The sequence below is a fragment of the Pithys albifrons genome, chromosome 3, assembly GCF_047495875.1.
Source record: "Pithys albifrons albifrons isolate INPA30051 chromosome 3, PitAlb_v1, whole genome shotgun sequence".
In the NCBI taxonomy this organism is placed as follows: Eukaryota; Metazoa; Chordata; class Aves; order Passeriformes; family Thamnophilidae; genus Pithys; species Pithys albifrons.
Window position 1 is genome coordinate 10623213 of NC_092460.1, and position 25369 is coordinate 10648581.

General features: G+C 43.1%; 1 protein-coding gene and 1 long non-coding RNA gene across 6 annotated transcripts in view; one reads left to right on the forward strand and one right to left on the reverse strand.

The window, feature by feature from the left end:
• Positions 1-21643, reverse strand: part of SLC6A6 (solute carrier family 6 member 6) — a 57349-nt gene extending 35706 nt beyond the window's left edge. The window contains exons 1-4 of one of the 5 annotated variants that reach the window (XM_071550456.1): positions 21547-21643; positions 17139-17174; positions 14578-14643; positions 10192-10248 (exon numbers count right to left, since the gene is read on the reverse strand). In XM_071550456.1, coding sequence (XP_071406557.1) covers positions 10192-10248; positions 14578-14632 — 112 coding nt within the window. In that variant the 5' untranslated portion in view covers positions 14633-14643; positions 17139-17174; positions 21547-21643. Of the gene's footprint in view, positions 1-10191; positions 10249-14577; positions 14644-17138; positions 17175-19456; positions 19476-20971; positions 21043-21546 lie in introns of those variants that run through there. The other 4 variants (XM_071550451.1, XM_071550452.1, XM_071550454.1 and 1 more) reach the window with 4 other exon arrangements.
• Positions 21644-21878: 235 nt separating this feature from the next.
• On the forward strand, positions 21879-24213 carry LOC139669752 (uncharacterized). The gene is made up of 3 exons (XR_011697313.1): positions 21879-22287; positions 22496-22623; positions 22714-24213. It is a non-coding gene; the product is annotated as an uncharacterized lncRNA (long non-coding RNA).
• The last annotated feature ends 1156 nt before the right edge of the window (positions 24214-25369 follow it).

Sequence of the window (25369 nt, forward strand, 5' to 3'; positions counted from 1 at the left end):
TCACTTTCTTATGCTATTTGTGCTGCTTGAATCCCTATCTTTCATCTCGCAGGAGTATGTCATAGCCATCACGCAACAGGCTATTCTGGGCTGAGGAATGGACGGCATTCAGACTGTCTCATGGAAGCTGTTCTTCATGGGGCTTGTTGAAACACTCATCAACAGGAGAAGAGTGTGCAAGAGAGAGTCTCACACCTAGTGTTTAGGGTATCCTCTTGTTTTACAGACAGTTTGTCATTGAACTGCTGGGACACTCATAAACCTGCTTAACAGGGCACAGAGATATATAGATCTCTGTGGGATTAGGGTTGAAATAAGAATTTAACTGCTCCCCATGGGGACTGATACTGGAAATTCCCGAAAGAGAACACTGGGAACACAGGTTCCCCCTTATGTCAAAAACGCCCAAGGGGACTTACAGCATTAGCCACCTCCAAGATTAAAAACTCTACAGGATTGCAATTTTTGCAATCTACTTTTGTCTTGCGACACAGAGTTCTTTATTTTTCTGCCAGCTCTAATCCTCTTGCCTGCGGATTTACTTTGACCCAGGTGTTAGTCTGTTCTACCCAGAGTTTGCAAGGCTGACCAGTTGATTACATTCTGTAAACCCTGACTCTCCCTGGGCTAAGGTGATCGCCCTGTGCTTTTTCCTCAGTACCTGCACATAAAGAGTGAAATGGTGCCTTTCCAGACTCCTTCTTCGTAACTGAGTGGAACTGCATATTAAACCAGGATTTTTAATTTGTAACAAGATATCCTAAATTAATGGATGTGATTGAAAACCTAATTAGTGAGCATAAATTTTGTTTCAGCCTTAGCTGGAGTGTGAAGATGGATCATGATCTTCCCCTCAGCTCACAAATGACAAACCCTCAAGGTTACAGTTGCTTTTGAGGTGGTTGTTTCACCTTATGGGTGCCAAGAGATGGACCACCACAACTCTGGTGGAAGTCACCAGCTCTCAATAGTCACTGTGGGGCACAGTGGGGTACAGTACCTATCCAAAGCCTACACAAAACTAGTAACAGCCCAGTTTACTGTGTTTAGACTTGCTAAAATCCCAATTGTGTTTCGAGGGCCGGCAGCTGTGGCTGGCAGGCACGTACCGTCCACCAGTACCATAGGGATTGTTGCTAAGCGGTCACCTGGGACTGCGGTCCCAGCCCATGTCACGTTCAAGGGATGTTGGATTTATCCCCCTTTGCTGCCAACCATTGGTGTCCACCCAGCCATTCCCAATTACAGGAACTGTCTACAAAGGCTGCAAGGGTGGGGGGTACAGGCGATTCTCCTTGGTGAAGAAAAGCCAAGAAAATCAAGTTTTTTTAGTGAAAGGTATTGTCTTTTTCCTTAATGGGGTAGGAGTTTCATTTCCTTTAGTTATGTCCCACTGGGTGAGGTTAAAATGGCTCTTGAAGGAAATTGTCTGACAGAGATGCTGAAACAATATGCTGTCACCGCCCAGGTCAGAACCAGAGAATAATAGGTTATTTTTACTGTATCACTTAGTGGGGATGGTATCCGAGATCTAAGTCTATCAGATCCCCCAAGGAAATATATTGTAAAAAAATGCTTTTACAACCAGAGTCCAAAGGAGCGATCCAAGTCTGAGGCATATGTCTGCCTCAGGGAGACACATGTCTGCCCTCCAGGAGCCACTTCTGCCTGCGAGAGTACCCCCTCCAGGAAGCTTCAGATGGCCCCAGGAAGCTCTAGCTTCATATGCTGAACTTAATATGGATAAGTAAAAAGCAGCAGTCAAGCCTACAATTTACAGTGAGCCTAACCACACTGCAAGACCCTGCCCTGAAAGCAAGGGGAGAAAGGATCCAGACTGGGCTAGGCCCAGAATCTGCTTTCATATACACTGGTACAAACCCTCATTAACTGACGATGGAGTTATTGTCAAATTGATGCTGGTAAAACATGGAAAAACACAAGGGAGTGAGCATGGGCACTTTGTGCTTCTCAAGCATCTGCTTACCAGGACCACCTCAAGGGCTCCTCTCCTTATGCAGACAATCTGCATCTACCCTTGCTCAGATTTCCTCAGGTGAAGCACCCTGCAATAACCCAACCCCTGTGACTGATCAGTCCTTGGTGCACAGCTGAAAATACCAAAAGATCAGCCATAAGTGGAGCGCTTTTGCAGCCAACTCGTCTTGGGCCATCCTCTGGTCTACAGATATTGGATCTTCACACGTACAGCCCGCATCTCAAATAACGCACACCCTTTAAAAAAATCCTGGCATTGAAATGTAATCCTTCACAACATGCAAAAAAATGAGAGGTAGGGGAAGGGGGAGGCACTGGACAGAGGGGTCAGACTGTGAGCAGTGAAGGTGGGGGAAGGCACCAGCATGGCCAGGGTCTGCTGGTTGTCAGAACAGACAACTCACATTACTGTTGAACCACTGATCTTTTTTGACAGACAACCCACAGATTACACATCTGAAAATACACTGTTCAGTTTCTGCTCTGGGATTACAGTAATGATCTGCTCCAAGCTTCTTAAAGATGGAGACAAGCGACCAACGCAGGGTAACACCTTCCAGAAGGAGCCTTGAGGACAAATCCATTGTCGATGCTACCTCATTTAATAGTCTCTAAAAACTGAGACTTCCAAACAGTGGTTTTCCAAATGTTGATGGAAATGAGAAAATCAAAGTCTGCCTGTACACACAGATATGTGTTTGTAAATATTTATGCATGCTAAAATGCATGCTCTGTCTTGCAGCTGAACATCAGAAACCACAGCAAAGCAGATACTTCTCTTTTGGTCAATGTGTATAAACTGTGACTAAAGATTCAACACACTAGTGGCTAGAATGGTATCTGAACATTTTTTTTCTAGCTTCTTCTTCTGTTAGAAAACTATAAGTAAAGTACATAAGCAGAATGTCTCTGACCTTGGTGGGAATACTGCCTGAGGAATGTCTGTACAGCTGTCCTGCTGATTTTATGGACTACTTTTGCTCTCAAGGACCATTCCCTACTAGTTTAGCATGTGCAGACTGCATATCTTGAGCTTCTCAATTGCTCTCTCCTGCTTTTCTGTCTCAATGACTTTTGAGTGACATCAGTTTACCACATTATAATAAATTTTTCTAACCTCACTTAAGCTCACTGCTGCTTTTAGAAATTGCCATCTCTCTTATTTTTCTGTAATTTTTTTCTTTTTTATCTTATAAATTGAAATCAATCTCCTCTTAAAAAAATGAACTTTTCTAGGTCTTCCAATCTATTAGTGGGTTGGTTCTTTTTCAAATGATTATTTTACATTCATATTCATGAATATTTCAAAATTAGGTGCCCTGATTGCTGGATCAGAGCTGCTCTTCACATAAGCAGCTTCCACTTCATTGACAGCAATGGAAAAGCCGCTATTGATTTCAACAGTAGTAGGATCAGGTCCCAGTAAAACTGCATTTATGATGTTTGGCTCATTTCCTAGGATTACTTGGAACTTTGAAAGCTGTAATTCTTGATGTTGACAGCTCTCCCTCCCTCCTGGGGCAGTGTGGTTAAGCCAATCGATACATGATTAAAATAAACAGCCCCTTGATCAAACTTTTGGCTTTAGTGCAAGTCTTTCTGATTGGCTGAAGAAAAAGCCTTTATGTTTGGCTTTAAGTTCATTCTGCTTCATTGAACAAGATACTTGTGTTTTCTGAAAATAATATCGCTCCCTTTATTGCACACACTGCCTCTCTTTTTGAAAGTGTCTCTAAAAATTCCCTGAGCTACAGCTCACTGTTCTGTCTTCAACACACTCCTCTTTTTCTGATTACTTTTCCCTGGGTATAGGTGGTTATTTAAGCATCTATTTATTTTTTCTTTCTTCTTTCTCAGTCTTCTCTTCAACTTTCTTCATCTCCCTTCTCACTCCTTCATAATTTCCTTTTCTTTTACTAGGACACTCCTGTTAGTCTTCTAAGATTGACTGGAAAATCTGATACTGAAAATTTTCTAGGAGCAAAATACACCTTTTTATAAAGCTGAAGTCTATTCTAAAAGGAAAGCCCAGGGCTTAATGCAATTTCTTTTTCATCAGTTGTGGTCTGGACAAAAGATATCTTTTTTCCCTACATGCTTTTTTCTTGCTGGTGTTTCCATTCATGCTCTTCAAATAGGCACCATGTCACTGCACTGAGCTGTTATAAAATCCTGCATCTTTGCTCAGATTTCAGCAGCAGAAAATCTGCAGTCACATAATACTCTAGATGCTCATTTTGTTCTACTTATTTATGTCAAAGAACAAAGCAGTTACAACTAAACCCAGAACAGGAGGAAATTAAAAACTACTTTCCAGTTGTGTGGGGTGGAAAGGAGGAAAATGAATACCCACAAACTCCAATGGATTTCAGAGGGAACATGACCCTGACTCTAAACAGAGGTTGATGCAACGATAATGCTTCCCAGCCTCAGTGCGTGAGCCTGATTCTTCAGGGAGATGGCCCAGGGCAGTCCTGGCCCCCACAGTGGTGAGTGAGGAAGGGAGGCACAGAGCATGAGAGGCAGTGAAGTAAAACACTGGCACACTGAGTCACACTGGTTATGAGTCTGTCCTCCTGAAATCCTCTGTGAGCACAGTGAGAAACACAGTGGTATCCCAGTGAGAAACCAAGCATCCTGCCCTAGAGACCCATGCTCTGTCCCTTTCTTAAAGAAGGAAGTCCAGGGGTGACTCCTGCAATGACAACCATGAGGAAGAAGAGCATGCAAGTAAGGATTGGCAGAGGCAGAGAGAATGAAGGGCAACTGCTGATCCTTTGTACATCATATTGGTAATTATGTGCAGGAAAATAATCAGTTAAAACTTGGTTTTGTTCACATGAAGCCAACTGCTGACCTAATTTAATGCCTTTGGGTATGCCAGCTCACAGCCTCTCGACTGTCAATAGGCTGGAAAAGCAGCACCAGCTCCCTGCTGCTGTCCCTGCCTGCTCCCTCTGCTCTACCAGCTCTGCCTCTATGAAAGTGGAAAAACATTATTTACAGGGTGATACCACCTTTTGAGGCCCTTGTCCTTATGACAGGGCCCTTAAGAAAATGCAGGAGTGTATCCATGTGGTGTGGCAAGTTCATGGTTTTCCAAGTAAGATGGGAATTATCCAAGAAGATTCAACGAGCTGTGAACATCCTCGACTCTCCAACTACCTTGTACCATGCAGTTACACACCTTTTGACCGAAGGAACAAACGTAATTTGTTTTCAATTCTGAAGGTCTGCCATTGAGTGGATTGCAATGCTCTAGCAAGTCCTTGTGCCAATTAAATTAGTTCTATTGCCACAAATAAATGGCATCAAAATCAATACGGGATGCCCTTCATCCTGCTATGAAAAAGCCGAAAACCTTAAAGCTCACAAAGCTTATGAACTTGAACTGTCAGTGGTGTACACTGTGCCTATTGAATTTTTTGCATGTGATTAATAGCATATTGATCCCGTGTGACACTTCTGCAGGGCACTTATAACACATGATAATGTCACACAGCAACCTCTGTGTGCTATGATAAGATAGTGGTACCCCAGTGCAGGAAAGTATAAAGTAGCCATTTAGCAAAGCAAATGTGCAATAAAATGCATGAATTACTTATTTCAAAGTAATTTTTTCTTGGGGATAAATCACTTTACTCTCATCTGGTTTTTCCCCAACTAATTCTAAATTTAACCTTACATTTACTGAGTTTACCAATGCTAATTTTCAGGGCTTTCTCGTAATTGAAGATTACTTGGCTTTTTCCGTATGTTTTCTAGGTAAAAAACATAATGTTATACATACATGTATAAAATAACATGCTTTTGGAAAAACAAGTAGTGTCTTCTATATCCAGTAATGGCTTTGATCACCTGTTGCTATATCTGCCTAGGCCACCTCCACACAAAGCTGGAGTTGTATTTTTATTGCCTCTATCCATTCATCTTAACCTAAACAACAACTGAGGACAGATTTCCATCCCACCTGTGGCAGCTGTTTAAACATGTCACACAGCACCTTATTGCCACAAATCTAGATCATCACACCATTGGTGGAAGAGAACAATCCTTTCTTCTTTGTTCCCTTGCCCCATCTGCAAAACACCTGATTTTTTTTTTTTTCTAGAACACAGTAATGGTAGGAAGAGTTGTGCAACACAGCACACCGTGGGTGGAAAACAGCCAGCCAACCTGCACCAGGAAAACAGCTATTACATGCACGCAACTGCAGTGTTAGTCCCATTAAAGGGCTATAAAATCGGAGCAGGTCACAAAGCCCTGAGGGCTGGATCATGAGCACTAAAACTTAATGGTAAGAGTGAGCTACTTCTGATTTTAGCCTTGACTTCTCCTCCATGTTGGCAGTAAATATCAGCAAAAATATGATTCAGTGACAGAAATGAGGTGTAATCCTTTAAGATGTGGAGCAACAATCCTTGCTGCTGAACCAGGGTACTCAGGTGACCGGGGTGCTCGGCCAGGGCACCACTACTCACAGGCCTTTAGGCATCTGAGATTTCCTAAGCAACCTGAGGTTTTATTTACTGTTGTCGTTTTCTTTCCTTCAAGTAAAGAAAAAGGAACAGAAACTTTAAGCATATGAAGTTTCACACAGGAAATGAAATTGAAACCACTGATACGGCAGTGCAGAACAGCGTGTGGGGGGTTCCGCAGAGGATATGCTAAAAGAAGAAGTGGCAAAGCTGGTGAATAAGCTCACAGAGAGCACAGCTTTGCAAAACAGGTTGGTGAACTGTAGACTTTCACACACACAAAAAAGCAAAGCTCTGTGGACACTATATTTATTTGCTTTCATGCAGCTGGTGCCAGGTGCTGGCTTGCACGGCTGGACAATGGCCTGTTTTGTTTAATCCCAGAACAGCTTTGGCTCCATTTCCAGCTGCAGTTCTGTCCTCTCAGCTTCCATGGCCATCCAGAGCCACTCACCATACTCCTGGAGGGCATTTGAGAAGGAACACTGCTATGACCTACATGCCTCTCAATGGACATTATTTGATCAAAAATGACAAGTTTTTGATCACTACCCATCTGCTTTGAAGTTCTGAGTTGGAAGTAAAACTTTTGGTATTGACCACTTAACCAATATGCTTTTAAATATCATGTGATTCAGACAAATTCTCAAGCAGAGGTGTATTTTCAGTTCACTTTTGTCAAGGCCTCTGACACCAGCTTTCACAGACTGAGATCAGTGCTTGTTTTTGTCATGAGATATGAAAACCAAACAGTACCAGAACAAATACTTCACTTTTCCAAGGAAACTGACACATAAACCACTACTGCATACCATGGTCTGCAAAGTGCAGAGCACACACCAAGCACGAACAAAACCCACACACTACTTTGGACAAAAGCCACACAGAATTCACTCTGGAAGTGCTGCCTCCAAGGGGAATTTTGTAAGAGCAAAGGCTGACTCCGACACAAGAAACAAGTATCTGCAGTCCCATCTTTATACCAGGGTCAATCCCATTGGCTACAGGTACTTGTTTTGCTGTTGGCTTTTGCAGGTAAGCTTCCCCAAATACCGTATGACAATACAGAAACAGCCTGAGTATTTTTCTCCACCTCTTATCTTTTCAAACAAATGCCAGTTGATGCGTTTGCAGGTCGCTTTTAGACCTACCTTGACTACTGTAAATGTAACTTACTCCTGTTACCAGCTCAAAGCTGAACAGTTGAGGATTTTTCTTAGTGCAGTTTCATCTCAGCAAATATGCTTACTTAGATACCAATATGGCACATTAACCTTTAATATTTAAAGCCGTTTTCATCATGACTACAATTGATTTTCATTATTTGCTAATTATGAACAGGTGACAAACTGTTTGCAGTTCCACTATAAACAATGGGCACCTGACAAACAGCTGAGATAGCAGCAAAAATACTCCATATATAAACTAATGGTAGAAAGTGAGAGACTTCGTTTACTTGGCTGAATTTTTCTAAGTGACTACAAGAGCTACATGAACTTGTGGTAGTTTTGCAGAAGGAGAAACCTAGGTGATTCAAAGTCAGATATATTACTTTAAATTCCAGATATGAATATTATCTGCCTATTAAATCTGACTTGCAATCTATTGCTTGTATGCTGCACAAAGAGTATAGGAGAAGGGACCTCCAACCCTACAAAGCAACAGCACCTTCCATTACTATATTCCCCCTATATGCCACAATGCCTTTTTCACATTTGCAAGAGCAGTACTGTGCATCATCTAAGGAGGAGCTATATGAGGAGAGAGTAATTGATACAGTTACAGAAAAGGGAGGGTAGTAACTAAAGCAAGCCTGTCCTTGATTTTAGAATCTCGCCTTGCTTAAAAAGGGATAACAAAGGCTTTTGGTTGCTCATATTTAAGTCTTTCCTCAATCCACTATGGTAGCCCCATTTATAAACTTTACTTTTGATAAAGCCTGATGGGAAATAAGGTGTTTGCACAAGCAATATACTTCTTGCTGACAAAGGAGAAATAGTGAAAAAAGTACCTTATCTTGTCAGACTTGAAAAAGCAACTCTATGAAACTATTCTCATATTTCTTTATCCTAGCAAGGGATTTTTGAGGGTTTTTTTTCTCCCACTAGAACAGCTAGATCATTGTTGAAAATTCCCTATGCTGCTATGGTGAATCTGAGTGTGATTTTGCTTTCCTTCAGCACAATTAAAATAACATTATTTTGACAAAGGGTGTTTTTTGGCCCGTGTATGGGCCAACCCATGAAAATTTGCTACCCAATCGAGCTCGTAGATGCCCCTCTGCACGTCCGAAGCTCTCTGGCAGACAGCTGCAGGGCTGGGAAGGCGTTTAGCTGAGGAGCAGATGCTCTGTGCAGCATTAACTCCCTCACGTGGTTACAGCCGCATGAGGAAACCAGCACGTAATGGCACAGCAAAGGCTGTTGGTGACTCACTAAATCCTAAACACCCCAAAGCTCTCTCTCCAAGGCTGCTGGAGAATGGCATTTGTAACTGAAAGGGGAAAAAAGGTGATCTTTACTTTTTAAATACTTATTGTCCTGATATAATTATGCACCAAACCCTTCAACTGATAACTTCAATTGGCACTTACTGAAGATTGGAAGAGAACTTCAGTGAAATCCTGGTAAAAATTCCAAGTAATTTCAGAGATACCCAAATTTCACCTACAAATCTCTCCTGGGCTCACCATTTACATCTTGATTTTGTTCCTATGTGAGTAAAACCACTGTCACCTCACTGACCTTCAGGAGGTTGCTCCTGTGCTATGCTGGTATGAAGGAGTGACAATGACAGGGAGTGAGGAGTTAATGACATGCACAGCACCATGGCTGAATCAGAACAGGAACTGGGTATTAAACAGAACCATAAAGTAATTCTGGTCAGAAGGGATTTCTCGAGGTCATGTAGCCCAACCTCTTGTTCAAAGAAGGGCCAACATCAAAATAAGACTGGTTTGCTGATGGCCTTATCTGGTTAACCTCTGAAAACCTCAATGAGTGGAGACCACACAATCTCTGTGCAACCCATCCTATTGCTTCACTGCTCTCAGGGTGAACATTTTTTCCATATAAACAATCTGCATTTCTCTACCTGACACAGAAAGAAGATGAGGAGGAAAAGGGAGGAGGATTAACACAAAATGACAACATGAAATGGAAGGCTCAATCTTCATATTCTGGTGCTGCATGCATACAATACAAGCAGTTTGAAAGCAAAAGATACTGAGGGGGTGTGAGGTGAGGGACAAATAGGTAAGCTCCAGGTTAAGTACAAAACAAGCATCAGTCCCTGGTGGCAGCATATCAGACAATACTCATTTTACTGTCAGAGGAAAATATATTCCTTTAAGAAAACCAAAAAAAACCCCTTCTGAGTGCTCCAGTGCATGCCAAACAATTATTGCTTTCCACAATGTGTCCTGTGACTCACTGTGCCACAATGAATTGGCATATGGTGCTCATTCAGGGTATATAACTCACACATTAGCTCTGAAGAGCTAATAGTTACTTGGACTGTGGTTAATTTGGGGGGGGTTTAATTTCCTCACGGCAATGCAATAAATGTCATGCTTATTACTGTATTATTATTATTTAAAAAAATGTTTTTAGTGGCAGGCAAGTGTCATTAATGCCTGAAATCTCTTGTATGCTATGAAAATCAATTCAGACAAACTCTGGCATGCGAAAGCGCATAAATAATTGGTAAATACTACCTGTGGTCTTCTGGGTCCAGATTTGTCTGATGCCAAGAGCAATCAACTCCTTTTTGGCTGCAAAGGATAGGAGGGCACTCAATACCTTGCAGAAGGCACTCAGTACCTGGCAAAAATCAAGCTTTCTGTGTGCCAGCACCCCGTGAAAGAGCAAACCTTAGCACGTGAACAGAAATGGTTCTCTTTTCTTGCAAGGGAAGGCAAACTCCTAGAGAGACACAGAGCCAGCTCTCTGGAGGGTGATGAATACTCTTCCTCTTTGGAAATATATGGTTACTTTGATTAAAAAAGAGCTTTAACTCTCTTATTGAAAGAGATATAAGAAGTTAAAAAGTATCTGTCTTTCACTGAGTCTGCCCAAGAGCAGAAGTAGACTGAAAATCCAGTTTTTATCATGGAGATGCTTAAAATCAAGGACTGAGCAGTGGCAAAACTGTGTGTGATTACAATAAACTTCTGTAGTCAAGATTACTCAAATGAGCCCAGGCTGCACCACGACTTTGAGTATGACCAAGAGAACATGACTTCAGAGCGCTAACAGAGCTTTCCACTGTAGGGATATGATTTAATGGGGGTAAAAATCCTGTATAGGCAAGGTCTACCTAACACTTGTATACATTTGACCCAAGTCCATTGGACCCAGTGCTATTCATTAGTAAAGGTGGATGAGTAAAACAGAAGTGGACCACTGGGATTTCGCCCACATAGGGACTCAGAACTACAGCAGAAGTGCTATGGGTTTCAAAGTCAGCAGGACTGACTCCTGATAAAGGGGGTCTGACTTTCAACATTATTTGCACAACAACAAAGCAATAGCAATGCTACTGGAATCAACAAAGCTATGCTGGAATAACATCAGTTGAAAATTAGATCCTGAATTTGTATGTCTTTGAGCTAATTTCACAGGTATCAAACAACACTAACATCTCGAAATGTGACTTGGAAGGAGAACATAAACAAACATCTCTGTCTACAGCTCTATTGCTCCCTGATCCCCAAGGAGGCAATTATTCCCTCAGCGGTGTTCTGTATAGCCCAAATGCAATGATTGCCAATATAAATATTTTGTTCCCGTGTTTGTGCTTTAGAAAAGGTAAATTTGGACTCTGTGGTCTCAGGTTTTCTCTTCAGTGTTTATTACAACAGGTCCCAGATAGCGATCAGAGAATATGGTCATGACCTTAGCGTCATTGGTGACGGCAAATAAGGACTTGCTCCACCTATTTTCTCACCTTGCATCTCCTGAACTGTTTACTGGTGTGGGAGAGAGCTGAAATCATGCCTGAATGAAAGACAGCCAGCATATGACTTACAGTCTTTCATTGCTACTCTGTAGGTTCTTTGGTAGTCACCACAAAATATTCACCATCTCCTCAGAAATATCTTTCATTTATTAAAACATTTATTGGGTCTCACTCACCTACATTCCTCTAGGAACGTACTCAAGAAAGAACTAAAGAACATAAAAACTAAATAGAGCTCTGTCATATTCATTTGTCAAAATCCTCATTTCAGCCAAGGAAATAAAACCAGCATTTAGGTTATAACCACCTTCTCCTCAACACAAAGATCCTCCTGCCAGAGAAGGAAATGCTGCTCTTGTCCAGATCCCAAACATTCATTCTCTTGTTGGCTAATTCATGACAGTGTTAGCTAGATTTTCATTATTGAGTATTATTTGTAGCTGCTGTTTTCATGAAGCAGCTGTAATAAACAAGTGAGATTTATGTTTCTTTTTAAAATGCTTGAAATAACTAGTGCTGTTAAATTTAGACTCTGAAATAACCTACTGTTTTCTCTGTTTTTTCAATACAGAAGCTACAAAGCAATCTACCACCACCAGCGGGGCCTGGGCCAGAACAGTGCACATACCATATAACAGCCAAAATGTGTTTTAAATGAGGAAATAATCTAAGTTCTCCAAACAACCTTTTAAAAGTAAATGATGGTTGTACTGAATGAAACATTTTAACAATTGTGCTGTGTGTTATTCTTCTCTAGCCTAAATGCAAACAAGACTTTGTTTTATTCCTGTTCATTTCTGTACGGGTTCAAATAGGCACCCTGGACCTGGACCGTGCTGGTAAGACCAATGGAAAGCAGAGCCAATACTGAGATCCAGACCCAGATCAGAATTTTGCTGCTCACTTCCTAGTTTGATGATTTATACTGATGATTTATACTGCATCTAAAGTCCTGACCTGCATCAGACATTCAAATACCAAACTCGGAGCTTGTGGTTTGCCCTCATCTCTGCATCATTTACTTTTACCACTCACTGCCCCTCAACCACAGCTTGCTGTATTGACAGTCCAGATACTTATTTAGAATAAGTAAACACGATGCCCCCTACAACCCAACTTGGCCTTTTTCCCAGCCAATGCTGCATTTCAGAGCCTAATCCAACAAACCTGCTTCATGACAACACTAAACAAACACACTCTAAAAAGCTTTTCACTCATAGTTGGGGGGTTTTTCGTTGGTCGATCAGTTCTGTGACTCATCACCCTGACAGTATTTTTCTTGGTGTGAGTGCCACCACCTCGGCAGTCCAGATTTCCTCAGTGCATGGGAAAGACAGGATGAAATACCAGGGGCCATAATAGAACTTGGCATTAGCAGTTCTACAAGAGGGGACTGATGCCGAGTAGACATTCAGATCACTACAATCCCAGAGGAGGTGAGGAAAAGATGATCTGCTGTGGGAAAGACCACATCATGCCATGCATAGAAGAGATACAGACACAATATACTAATTCTATAAAGAGAAAAGGTAAAAATGAAGACAAGAAGAAAGCTAAACCAGTCAGTTTTTACATTACGAACTTTTTTAACTGAAGGAAGGAAAAGTATATATACAAGAATGATGAAGCTGGGAAAGGAGTCCAAACCAACACGCAGAAGACAGTTTTAATAGCCATAAAAATATAAGTACTTCTTTGTTCTATACATAATAAATCAGTAACAACTTCTACCTTAATAATAAAATCCCAGGGCATTAAAATAAACAAAGCCATACTGTCTTAAGTAATTCCTGGATAAAATAAGCAAATGCCACGCAATGGGATGGGGATTTAGTGCTAGGAATTATAAAGCTCCATATCTCCGGAGAGCAGTGACATTGCCTGAGGAGCAGCTAGCAAAGCCGTGAATCCAAGAAAGACCTAAAGGTGATTGCAGGTAAGATTAGCAAAGTAATAGAATTTCTCTTGTGATGATACTGATTGATGCAGAAGGATCAAAGGCTAAGCTATTTCTGGATGTGTACATGGGAAGGGATGACACCGAAATCTAAAGCATAATGCTATGCAAAACAACCACAGGGAACAAATTATGAGCTGTTCAAGTCTCCACAGATTAGAAAGAAGATAGAGAAATTAAAGGAAATACAAATAAGGACAATAAAAGTGATCTAAGGAGAGAGTAAGAGAGCTAAAATTAATATGTTCTATAAATGAGAAAACTCCTGGGCTGAGATCCAGCTATAAATACCTTCAAGGTACCGTGTGTAGAGGAAGGTAATTAATTAATCTAGCTCAAAAGATAGCAGGACAAGAAGCAATTGCTTGAATTCAGGAATGAAAAAATTCAGGATATATAGTAAGAAAAAGTTGTTTGAAGACACACATCTGCTCACCAAGGGGGGACTCCCAAGGTGATAGCTAAGGTACACCTACTGTATGCAATCCAAAAGAGCTTGTGTAAGGAAGGAGCTCTGGGAAATTGTGGTCACAGCTTTCTGCTGTCCAAAGAGATCACCACAGTCCAAATTCCTGATCTTTTAGTCTTGTTCTTTATGGGTTATCTTAAAGACTGCTTTTCTATTTAAGAAAAACACAACACAACACCCCAACTATATATCCATGTAGTGACAACACATCTACACTAGAACTCAGAAATGGGGGTGTGCATCTCAGGTAATGGCAAACCTCTCTGACTCTCTTCTGGCCATTCAGTGTTGTTGGCAACATGAGTCTGTTGTGTGCCAGGCAGAAGAGTGTCAGCAAAAAAAAAAAAAAGTGCTGACCCAGACCTCAGATAATTCTGAGTACCTGAACATTGAGGTCAAATGCCAAAGTGGGAACCACATCTTGTGACTCATGGTCTTTCTCAGCCTTGTATAAAGACATCCTGCACAGAAGCTTTTTGTGTCACTGCATAAATGATGTACTTCGATTTATGATTAGCTGATAACCAGTGCTAGCAGTATTTAACAACCCTCGGGAGCTCTAAATAGAAAATAATGAAGAAAATGAAAACCCCAAAACATTTGCAACAGACCTTACAATTTTCAATCACAAACGGGTACACACAAATGTGAGGAATAAAAAAACCCAAGTACCATTACACCCTCCCTTAAACAAATCCCATCCCAACTGCACTCACCAATCGGGACTTCTGTCCCCTCCTCAATGTAGATGGGCAGTGGTGATTCCTCCATAGGATGAGGCACTGATGGAAAGTAATGAATTGTGGTAGTATTTGTCGCAAAGTGACTACAATAAGATGGTCCCTTTCTTATCATTACAACTACATATGACTGGTTACTATCAACATAGAGCCCTTTCTCAAAGTGGTCACCTCCTGTCACTGTGATTGGTTCAAGTCACAGTCTGAAGGGTTAATCTCGACTGAGAATTCACTGCCATAACAGTCAACCTGCTCTGAAAAGGGCCTGGGAGAGATCCCTATCCTGGATGCTTCACCACCCTGCCGTTTCATTATAGCCTTACTAATCCCATCCCTGGATTTTAACTCTCTTTTGGAAACTCACACAGTTGAAGAAGCCAAGGGGAGCCAATGCACAGACAGGTACAAATAGAGTTATTGAGTCAAAGTCATAATATTTCATGCACAGAACCAGAAGAGAAAGGCTCTGATGCTCAAAGCTTGCCGTTAGCTGTTGAAAAGCCACAGCAGGTGATGGAAGGCAAATGGCCTCTGGACCACTGACTTTTCATCACTCATTTTGGAGTGTATGTATTGGACTTAAGAATTCCCAATTTCTTCTTTGTGATACTGCAATCTCCAGGCAAAACTCTTCAGACCTGCACTGCAGGCTTATTCTGCAGTTTCCAGACACCATACAGTCACTGCTGTAGGGTTTTTCTTGTTTGAGTTCTTCTCTACTTGGGAGCTGCTTCTCTTAAAGGTGTTTTAGTTGTACTATTTCCCATTTATAATCTCTGGGAAGCATATCTTCATAGGATTTTCAAGAGATTTGAACTTCCTACACTAGAATGAAATAATACTGAGCTACAAATGTTGAAAATGGTCATACTCAAAAAGCTTTTCGATTTTTTCCTTCTCCATTACCTTTTAAAAATTATGATGTACCTTTTCAAAGATACAAACACTTAACCTATTCTTAGCTATGATTCCCAGCTGCAGAGAAGGAGAATTCTTTAATCCTTTGTATGGTATCCTTCACTTACTACTGTATTTTTGGGAAGTTTTTTTGAAATATTGTCTTATGATATCTGTAAAACCAGCCAAAGAACCCTTGTGGTTTAAAGCTCTTAAATAAAGCATCTTACAATGTTTCTGCTAGCACCACAACCAGAATAAGGAGTGTTTTCAACAGATGTTTGACTAGGAACGAGTGTAATATAAAACCCACCCCGGTGCTTTGTGGGATGCAAAAGGCTGCCAGTTCCCTGCCTTTACCTAAGCCCACCCCTTCCTCACGTGGAAGATGAAGGGAAGCACAGAGGAGAGGATGAGCAGAACACAGTTGCCTACAGAACTACTGTACAAGCCACAGAAGTCATGGTCTACCGGGACGCCTTGCGCAAGCCACTTTTATCTAGAAGCTGAACTAACATTCCAGCTCAACAATAGCAAAAAAACATTTGTTACCACATGGCATTTTGCTACATATTAACCAGCAGTTGCTATGCAAGCATAATGGAGTGCTGCAATTCTGAGATACATGTTATTTAAAAATAATAAAAAAAAAATGTTGACTTATGGGAAATCAGCCTGAGGTGAGTGCTCGTGGGCTTGCCATGCCACTGGACACAGTACATGCTTGGAAGTTATGCAAAGCAGGCCCTGCATTGGGAACAATGCAGTCATTTTTCTTGCTAAGCTAATTTTGCATAAAGGCAATGAGAGTCTTCATCTATGCAGCCCCTTAAAACATTTAATCCGATTCATTTACTAGGAAGCAATACCAGAGCAGAGCTTTCTATACTACTCAACAGTTTTCAAATCTGAGACCTGCAAAAAAGCAGGTCACTAGATGGTGTGGAAAAAAGCCTGTTGTATTTTTATGACATGCATCTTTCTCAGTCCCATGATTTAGCAGGCTCCCCCAGACCAAGCAGCTAGGCTGGAGCCAAATGCTTTCACAAAACATCTGCGAAAGTATTCACCAGTGGCTGGTGGCATCTATTCTAACTACAGTGGATATACCCATAGGTTGTAGAAAAGGTCTGAAATACCTATACGCTATTTGAGGCCAAATACACGTATAAACGCTCTCTCTTACCCACACATATACAGGCACACACTAGTACACGTGCACGCAAACAAATGGCTCTATAGGCAGAACTTGGATTCTGTAGGATCCAAGGCAGAAAAGCTGACTTTTGTCACAGGGTTTAGGAATTAAAAACTCCGGGGTCACTTATGGGTCTCCTCTGCTTTGGGCAAACAAATTTAACATCCCTTCAGGATTTACACACCAACTTTATGGACATGTTGCTTTAATGTCTGCAAAGTGCTTTGCAACAGTTTCTAAATTCTGCATTGATATGTACAGAAAGAACTACATAGATAGATTTAAGGTAACAGTTGCTCAGCATTATTGCCACATAACTACAGCCTATTTTTACATGCTCTATACTTGGTTTCTATAAACAGATAAGTGTTCAGTATTTGAACATTTTAATGAGCTTCATAAGCCTTTTGTAATTTCATAAACAAGCATAAGTAACACTTACATGAAGCAGAGTCTCTTCTGAATGTATTTTCTCTTCCTGTTTGGAAAAAAGAAAAAGAGAAAACAAAAGGAAAAAATATTTTAAAGGAAAAAATGGGTTTAGCAAGATAAGTCAAACATGTTTCAATGTTAACATGCATCATATTTTCAGAATTTCATCAGTATGAGCTTATACTTGAAGAACATCAAGACAGGGAATGCAGTACTAATGCCAAAACAAGAGCTCATTTTTCATGTTTCATTCTATGTAAAACATCATAAAAGATTTGCCTATATCCATCCAAAGAGCAGGAAAATTACAGTACAACAGTGAAATAAAAGGTAAATGCCATGCGATCTGAAGCAAAAAATGAAACAAGAAATGAACTTTTAACTACATTCCAGCTCAGTGACAACCCGGTGGCTCAGCATACAGGTTTGCTCTCCTACGGACAGCTGACCTGCACCAATACCCTGGAGCAGGGCACTCCTGCAGTGTTTTGGCATGGCACGATTGGTTTTCCATGCCATTGCTCAAGCACTGACTACATTCAGACTCAGTCTGGGCAGCCACGGCAGCAAAGGCATCCTTCGAGGCTGTGTCAATGCTGAGTGATAGAGAACCACAACAGGAAAACCAGTAACTGCTAAAATGCACAAAGCTTCCCAAGAGGCAATGGGCCTCAACAGTCACTCTCCTGTGGCCATGGGCCTCCCACCCCACTGCCTGCCCCCCAAAGCTCACTGGCATCTGATTCACATTCCCCTTCCACCCACACAGCTGGTGGGTTTGGTGGATGCTCCTGAAGCAGGGTTTAGGGCTGCTGTAGATCTAGACACATCAAAAACAATAGAGAGAGACTGATAGAAATACAGAAGATGCTGTAGGACACCAGGTATGGTTTCAGAGTCACAGACTGGCAGCACAGCAGCTCTTCCAACAGCATGCTTTTGGGGAAAAAAAGGACAACAAAGAGTGGCACTATCTTATATCAATATTAGCTACTGTGTAAGCAATTTAAAGGCTACTGCCTAGAGTTTACATGCCTTGGGATGATACTAAGCTCACACAAATCAATTAAATCCATGGCACTACAACAGCTGAGGATTCAAGTAAATACACATGTATCGAAGAAATTCAACAAATATTAAATCACTTCATTCTCATCCTCACACCTGTTTTCCAAATGGCAAGGACCTGGTCCTGCAAGCAGCACCACAAGAGTGGCTTTAGAATAAACCTGAGTTTTGTGTACAGAGTTGTTACTGAAGCAGACTTGGGATTACTTTAAAAAACATAACCCTGATCCACACTGGTCACGTAAATTAAGTTAGTGATGAAAAGAAGTCAAAGGCACTAATCCTACTGAGTAATCTGTTCAAAGCTTCACTTCTTAAATGATCTACAATTTAGTCATATGACCAATCAAATAAGCATTACTTACAAAAGGCTTTAACTACCATGGCTTTCCCTTCCATTTTTATGTGTTCTAATATGGTTAAATTTAAAAGAAACTAATCAGCATAATCTTTTCAGAGTTGTTTACCAGCATGATTAAAACTCCTGGCAGGGCACCACTGCAGAGACTCCCCTTACTGGTGGAATTGGCAGCACTGCCACTGAAGCACTGGGGCAATGTCACCCCATTGCGGCCAAACTATGGAGCACTGGAAAACCTTGAAGTGACTAAATTAAAATAATAGAGGGTTGCCACTATGTCTTGAGGTGCACTGATGAAAATCCTGGGACTATCACGGCCTGGGAAACATGGTAGCCTGTTGAAAATGCCCAAGACTCTTTTTGGAAATATCCAGCCCATAAGACCTGGCTGGAAGACACTAGGATACACTAAGAGTGTAAAAAAATCCCTCGCCAAAATATTAGCAATGATTAGTTGTAAGGCAAGATCCTCACCGAGCCTTTACAAACAGGACTCTGCTCAGGCACAGGAGGTTTCCCAAGCACTCTGCAGCAAGAGCAAGACAATCTACAGTGTCTTCCTAGTTTTCCCGGGCACTGTTGCACCTCTTTGCTGACAGTGTTTAACACCAACTGAAACCTCTTGCCACAGCCACAACACTTCAGCTCTGACAGGAAAGCTCCAAGCAACCCAAAAGCTACACATCACTGACTACCAACAAAGAGTTGTACGCCAAATTTAGCTTCTGATTACAGCAAAATAAAACAAAACAGAAGTCAGTAGCATTTGAAGGATTCTCAGTTTCTACTGGACTCCAGATCAAGACTCCAAGCAAACAAACCAAACACCCCAGGATTTTGATCTAGCATCCCCGAGCATGCAACCACCTTTACAGGGCCTCCAGGTATCACGGTACCACCTGCAATCTCCTGCTTTTTTGCGAAGTATGGCAGAAAATAACCCTCATACCGCACGGTGAAAGAGGCAGGTTAATAAATGACAGCCAGAAGCGGCCTTTCCTCTCCGGGCCCAGGGTCGGGGTCCCGCCCCACTCGGGCAGCACCCAGGGAGTGGTAAAGGTGTCTGTCGCCCTCCAGTGGGAGCTTCCTCAGCACAGCCCAAAGCACGAGAGGTGGGAACGGGAAGGATAGAGGTGAAAGGCAAATATAGATTAAGAAAAAAAAAAGAATATGCAAAGCAGATAAGAGACAGTTGAGGAGGAAACGCAAAGATACTGTCTCTGAAAGCGCCAAAAATACAGTTTCTAGAGTCAGTTTAACCAGGGCAACAGAGACATTCTCCATCCACACTTGTGCTTCAGCCTCGACTGAGTCCGGGCGAGGGACACTGTCATGCTGCTGGCTGCCTCAGCTGCTCACACATTTTGCTTTAAAAAAAAAGCCCAAATAACCTTCAGCAAAACCTTTCTGTAACACTCGTGGCAAAGCAGTCAGCTCTCCCAAATGTGGAACCAGAGGTAAACACCCGACTGTCAACAACCATCAGAGTTTTCACCAAAGCCTCTCCCCTCCAAATTCCACCGCAGCAGGTTTTAACGGGCTGATTTACCCTCAAACCTAAAGCCATAAAATCTAAACCAGTAGCAATTGTTATCTGAGCCCGAAATTACACAGCCGATGACATATGCCCCCATCAGGGCTGCCTCACTGTTTTGCCAGTCCAAAACTCAAAACATTTTCACATGCAAGCAATAAAAAAAAATTCAGTTACCAAAATAGCACTATGAACGTAACCGGCTCCTCTCGGCACATTTTCTTAATGCCTTTCCCAATACGGTTAAAAACATGGGAACTAACAAAAAATATCCATCTTTACACCTTGGTACAAACTCTGCTGGAATACGTGTAGGGCTGTATTTCTTCGTATTTTATCTGCATCCTCTCCCACTAAGTTTTTCCTTTTCTTTCTTTTTTTTTTTTATTTCATCTGTGGTTCCCTTTAAATGCAGCTCTTAGTAAACAGCAGAAATCAGCTTTTACAATTTCTAAATACCGAATTTTGCTACTCTGGGAGCTGCCTAAGGATAACTCAGCTTGTCTTCAGTTTCATAAATAACATACTCTGCACATTTCTTCGCCTGGGTGAAATAAATTCTCCCATGTTCTTATATGGAAACCTTGTGCGTCCTCCCACATACCGCCTGGTACAATATCAGGCAGCGATGGGCACTCATTATCTTAAAGCCAGAGGGTGAATTATGGATACAAGCTACCTCCAGACGAACCCAAAATTAACATCCCTTCACATCACGCTGAGCTCGGTAACCTGCCCTGTGCAGTCCCTGCGTTTTATTTCCAAGCCCCAATAACAACTCTGATTTCAGCATTTTAAGAACCACAAAATAAATGAAAAACGAGGGGAATAAAAAGGAAAACTAGAGAAATAACAAGAAAGCAACAGCGGTATTACCCACCAGGTAGGCCCATTAGCATCAGCTGTAGCATTGCCTGTACCAGCCTATTCACTCGAGGTTAGCGCACGGCAGCCAGAGAAAATACAACGGGGAGGGGTGGGAAGGAGAGAGAAAACGGGCAGAAATAGCCGGGGAGTGCAGCGTGCGCCGTAGATGTGCTGGAGGGCTGCCAGAAAGGGCGAATTGCTGAGAACTGTCGCCAAAAAAAGTTAACGCAAGGTGGGGGGAGGTGTGGGGTAAATAACCGCTGGGGAGGAAAAACCCCTCCGGGGTAATGGAAGAGCTGAGGAAGAAGGGGCTGAAAGGAGAAGGATGAATTAATAAATGAAACGGGGGAAGGGAAAGCGCTCCCCGGGGGCACCCCAAACCGAGGCGGACAAAGGGAGGACGATGCCGCCATCACCGGCCCGGCTCGGTTCGGCTCCGCCGGGCGCGGAGCGGCCGCCCCCTTTGTTCGCCACGGCAGCGAGGGGCGATCCGGGGCGATCCGTGCCGGCCTCGCCGCCGCCAGCCCCGCAGCGGTAGCTGCAGCGGCAGCCCCGCCGCCCGCCCTCCCGCCCGGGAGGCGCCGGTACCTGTGTCCGCTGGCCGCGGTGCCTGCGCGCCGCTGCGCCCCTGCGGCGGTGCGGCGCGTCCGGCGAAGCGGTGCGGCGCGACTAGCAGCGCCGAGCAGGAGGAAACGGTAATTTATAAGCGCTTTCTTCCTGACCTCTCGTGTCTGTTGTCTAATGAGGGAGCTTTGAGCATCACCCATCCTGCTGAGTGGAAAAACACCGGCACGGCCTCTTCTTTGCTGGGGAGGGGGGAGCCTAAAGGAAGGGGTGTGGGGGAGGAGGGGCCATGCCGCAGACACGGCGGCGGAGCCCGGGCTTGGCAGGCGGCCGCGGGGCGGCAGGGAGGGGCGGGCGGGTGCGGGGCAGCGGCCGCCGCCGCCGGGGGGGGCCGCCCCGGGCCGCCCGCCCTTCCCCGCGGCTGCCGCGGGCAGCGGGAGCGGGGCCGCCCCACGGGAACCAGCCCGCGTCCCGCGGCGAGGAGGGAGCGGAGCGAGGGCTCTCAACCGCCGTTCCCCTCTCCATATTTTTTTATTTTCGTACTTTTAAAAAAAACATTATTTTTTATCTTCACACAAAGAGCGCCCTTCTCGCACTCCAAGCATCCCACGGCGCTGTCACCGGCGCTGCCCGTGCCTGCGCCCGGGCCTTGGCTCTGCTTTTTCGCGGACGCTTTTCTTCCCGGGGAGCTGGACTCAGGACCCGATGCCGCCTTGCCATGGTTTGGGGGCATTTGGTCTCGGCAGCCGTCTGCCGCTGGAGAAGGTAATACAGGAGCGTGGCCTGGCAGGTGCCGGGATCTCCCTGCTCTGCTCTGCCGCGTCCCAAAAGCACCGTCCCCGGCAGCGGGCAGTCCCGGTCGCAGCTGGAGAACAAAGTACGGCCGGGGCGATCGGCAGGGAAAATGAGCAGGGCAACGTTTTGTCTTGCCTTGGGTTTCACAGAACCGAAAGCCGGTGCTTTTCCCCCGCAGGCGAACGAGTATATGACTCAAATACATCCTCAATCTCCTACTTGCATCCCCTCTGGTTCTCTTAATGAAAGGGTACAGCAGCACACAGAGTCGCGAGGAATTTTCATATAACCCCTGCTGAAGACTTGGTAAGAGCCTCTGTGCTGCAAAATACCGTTTGCATTATGGGAGAAGAGTAGTGGTGAAAAGGAGATTTTTGAGCAATCTGTGTTTCACAGAAGCCTCGCAGTGCTAACCTTGCACTAGGAACAGCAGAGATGGACCAAAGAAGACAGAACAGTTCCCACGGCTCTGCTCTCCAGGCTTTCCTGGATACAAGACGCTACCTTCCTACATCACAAACTAGGAGAGCAGTCACTGGGAGCCCACCTCTGGAGCCCATTGCCTGTGGGTGGGCTTTTAGGGGAACAAATTCCATCACAGCAGCCTCCAAGGAGGTCTCTAGAAAAGGCTTATTTCCTTAGCTGATTCTTGCAAAAGCAGCACCCCTTCTGAGCACTCCTTGCTGGCAATACAGGGTGCCAAACACACCATGCCATAGTCACACATCCGATTTGCCCTGACTCCAGTGCCTTTGTGATTTTCCAGTATCTGAACTGATTTCCAAAGTGAGTAGGTTTTTAGCTGAAAAAGAGACAGAGGTATAGGATATATGTAGCCAATTTATGACATATCCCCACTGAGCAGTCTGGTTTAAACTCATAATGATGTAGTCCATGCTGCCACCTACGTCTTCTGATTCAGCTTTCTTGTGTACTGCAGCTTCGATTCATAGGCATCCTTCAGAAGGCATTTTGTGAGGCTCCATGAGGGACCACAAACAGAGGCAGCTCTGCCCACACTAGGGAACAAAGCAAAACATTTGTCACTGGTGCAGCCACTTGCTTGGTTGCAGTGAGGATGCCTCGATGCAGATTAGGAACCAGCAGTCAACAGTGGTGAAGTGTAAGCAGCGGCTGAAGCCTCCTCTGTGAGAAGGATCCTGCCAACACAGCTGTACCAGTGACAGCAGTGGAATATTTTGCTCAAGTTCTCTAGGGGAATCAAAGCCTGTATTTTGTCTCTGGCTTTCTCTTGTTCTGTTGCTCCTAACTCATTAAAAATTCAGACACTTAAAGCACATGGTTGCTCTCTGTGTTTAAAAAACAGTGTTTGGGGTTAAAAACCAACAGCCAAAGCTATTTTGAAGTCAGAGGCGTGTACACAGTACCTGGAACTAAGTGGAATAATAATAATAATTAGTTCTTTCGTGTCATAAATATGCACATGGCTGTCTGCTATTTCATTATGAGACAGCACAACTTCTGAGAATGTGCCTGATGAATATTTGGGGGAACTCTGCCTTCAGCTGCAGCAGCGTATGGCAGCACTAATGCCTTTGGCTCCTCCACTCTCTTATGTAACTGAAATCACAAGTTAGAGCCCGAATTACAAAGCATAAGCATGTGTATAATATTAAGCCTACAAATGGTGCTTGAAATTACTATTCTTTCAACATAGGCCTGGTTTTAATCTGTTAAAATTTATGCTTCTGCAGATCTATTGACTTCAGTGTGTGCTCATGCCATTCACAGTGCAATCAAGCCTAACCTATTAAAAACCCCACTGTGAAGACATTAACCCAAATTTAACTAAGACAGTCCAGAATCACTCTGGTTACAGTGAGATGTAGTTCAAATGACTTGTATACCAGACCTCAAATGTATCCAGTATTATGATGCTACAGGAAACAGAATACCATACCCCTGGGGCTGCTTTGGTGACCAGCCAGAGTGGCATGTTTTTGCACCCCAGCCCAAGGTACGGGCTAGCCATCATCTTCCTTTGCATTTTCCCTCTTTCTCAGAGACTATTTTTGCTAGTACCATGCTTATCTGCTTTCTGGAGTTTTAAGGTGTCGGGTGCTGATACAGCGAGTGCCTCTTGTATCTGTTTAATCCGATAACATAACTCTTTTTTAATCTCCACGTCTGGGTCACAGGGTTTAAAAAAGACACTGGGCCAAATCCCCAGCTTGGCTACAACATGTGGAAATCTACTGAGATGGCACGAAAGTCAGGAGAGATTCGCTGTATTTGCACTCGGTTAAAGAGGTCTCAAGGGGCAGGGATATGAGTGCCAGATTTCACAGATGGATGCCTATTAACACAACAGTATGGCAGAGTTAGGTCAGGTTTATATCAGGTGAGTTGGAGGGAGGGATATCACACCAGGATCTAAAATATGCTCATCAGCAAATTTTCTTTTGTTTCTAAATTGAAACAGATGTAATATTTCTTCATTTTTCAGGGGAAGATCTTGTTTTCACTGTGTGGCTGCTAAAGGGAACATGATGTTTCATGTAGTCAAGGCTAAAACAGGGCAATGACAAGGTGGAGGTTTTGCAGGGATTGGGAAGGTTGTACATACAAACATTCAAGTTAAAAAGGCAAAATTCACCCAGGCATGGAGACAAATGGATAGCATTGTCTGCAGAGGATTGTATAAGCAAAAATGGGACAAAGATAGTCTGAATAAGCCCCTTCCATTAATGACTCTCTAGACATGAATTTCCTATACAAAGCTATATGGGGTCAAACCTTTGGGGTTCCCCTGTATAGCAGAGAATCCTGAACTTGAAAAAGGAAGGCCGATTTTGTAAGGGATTTGCATATCATGGAGTGACCCTGGATTGCAGATTTTAAGCATTACTAAATTGGGGAATAAATTGTGGCTATTGCTGTTACATACCAGGATATCTCACTAATCCACCCAATCCACTAAGTTGCTGTAGTTTTAGTCTGTGTTTATTTTACATGAAATTATGGCCTGGACAGTTAATTTTTCTTGGTTTATCCATGTAAGTCATATATAAATAAAATATCAAACAGAAAT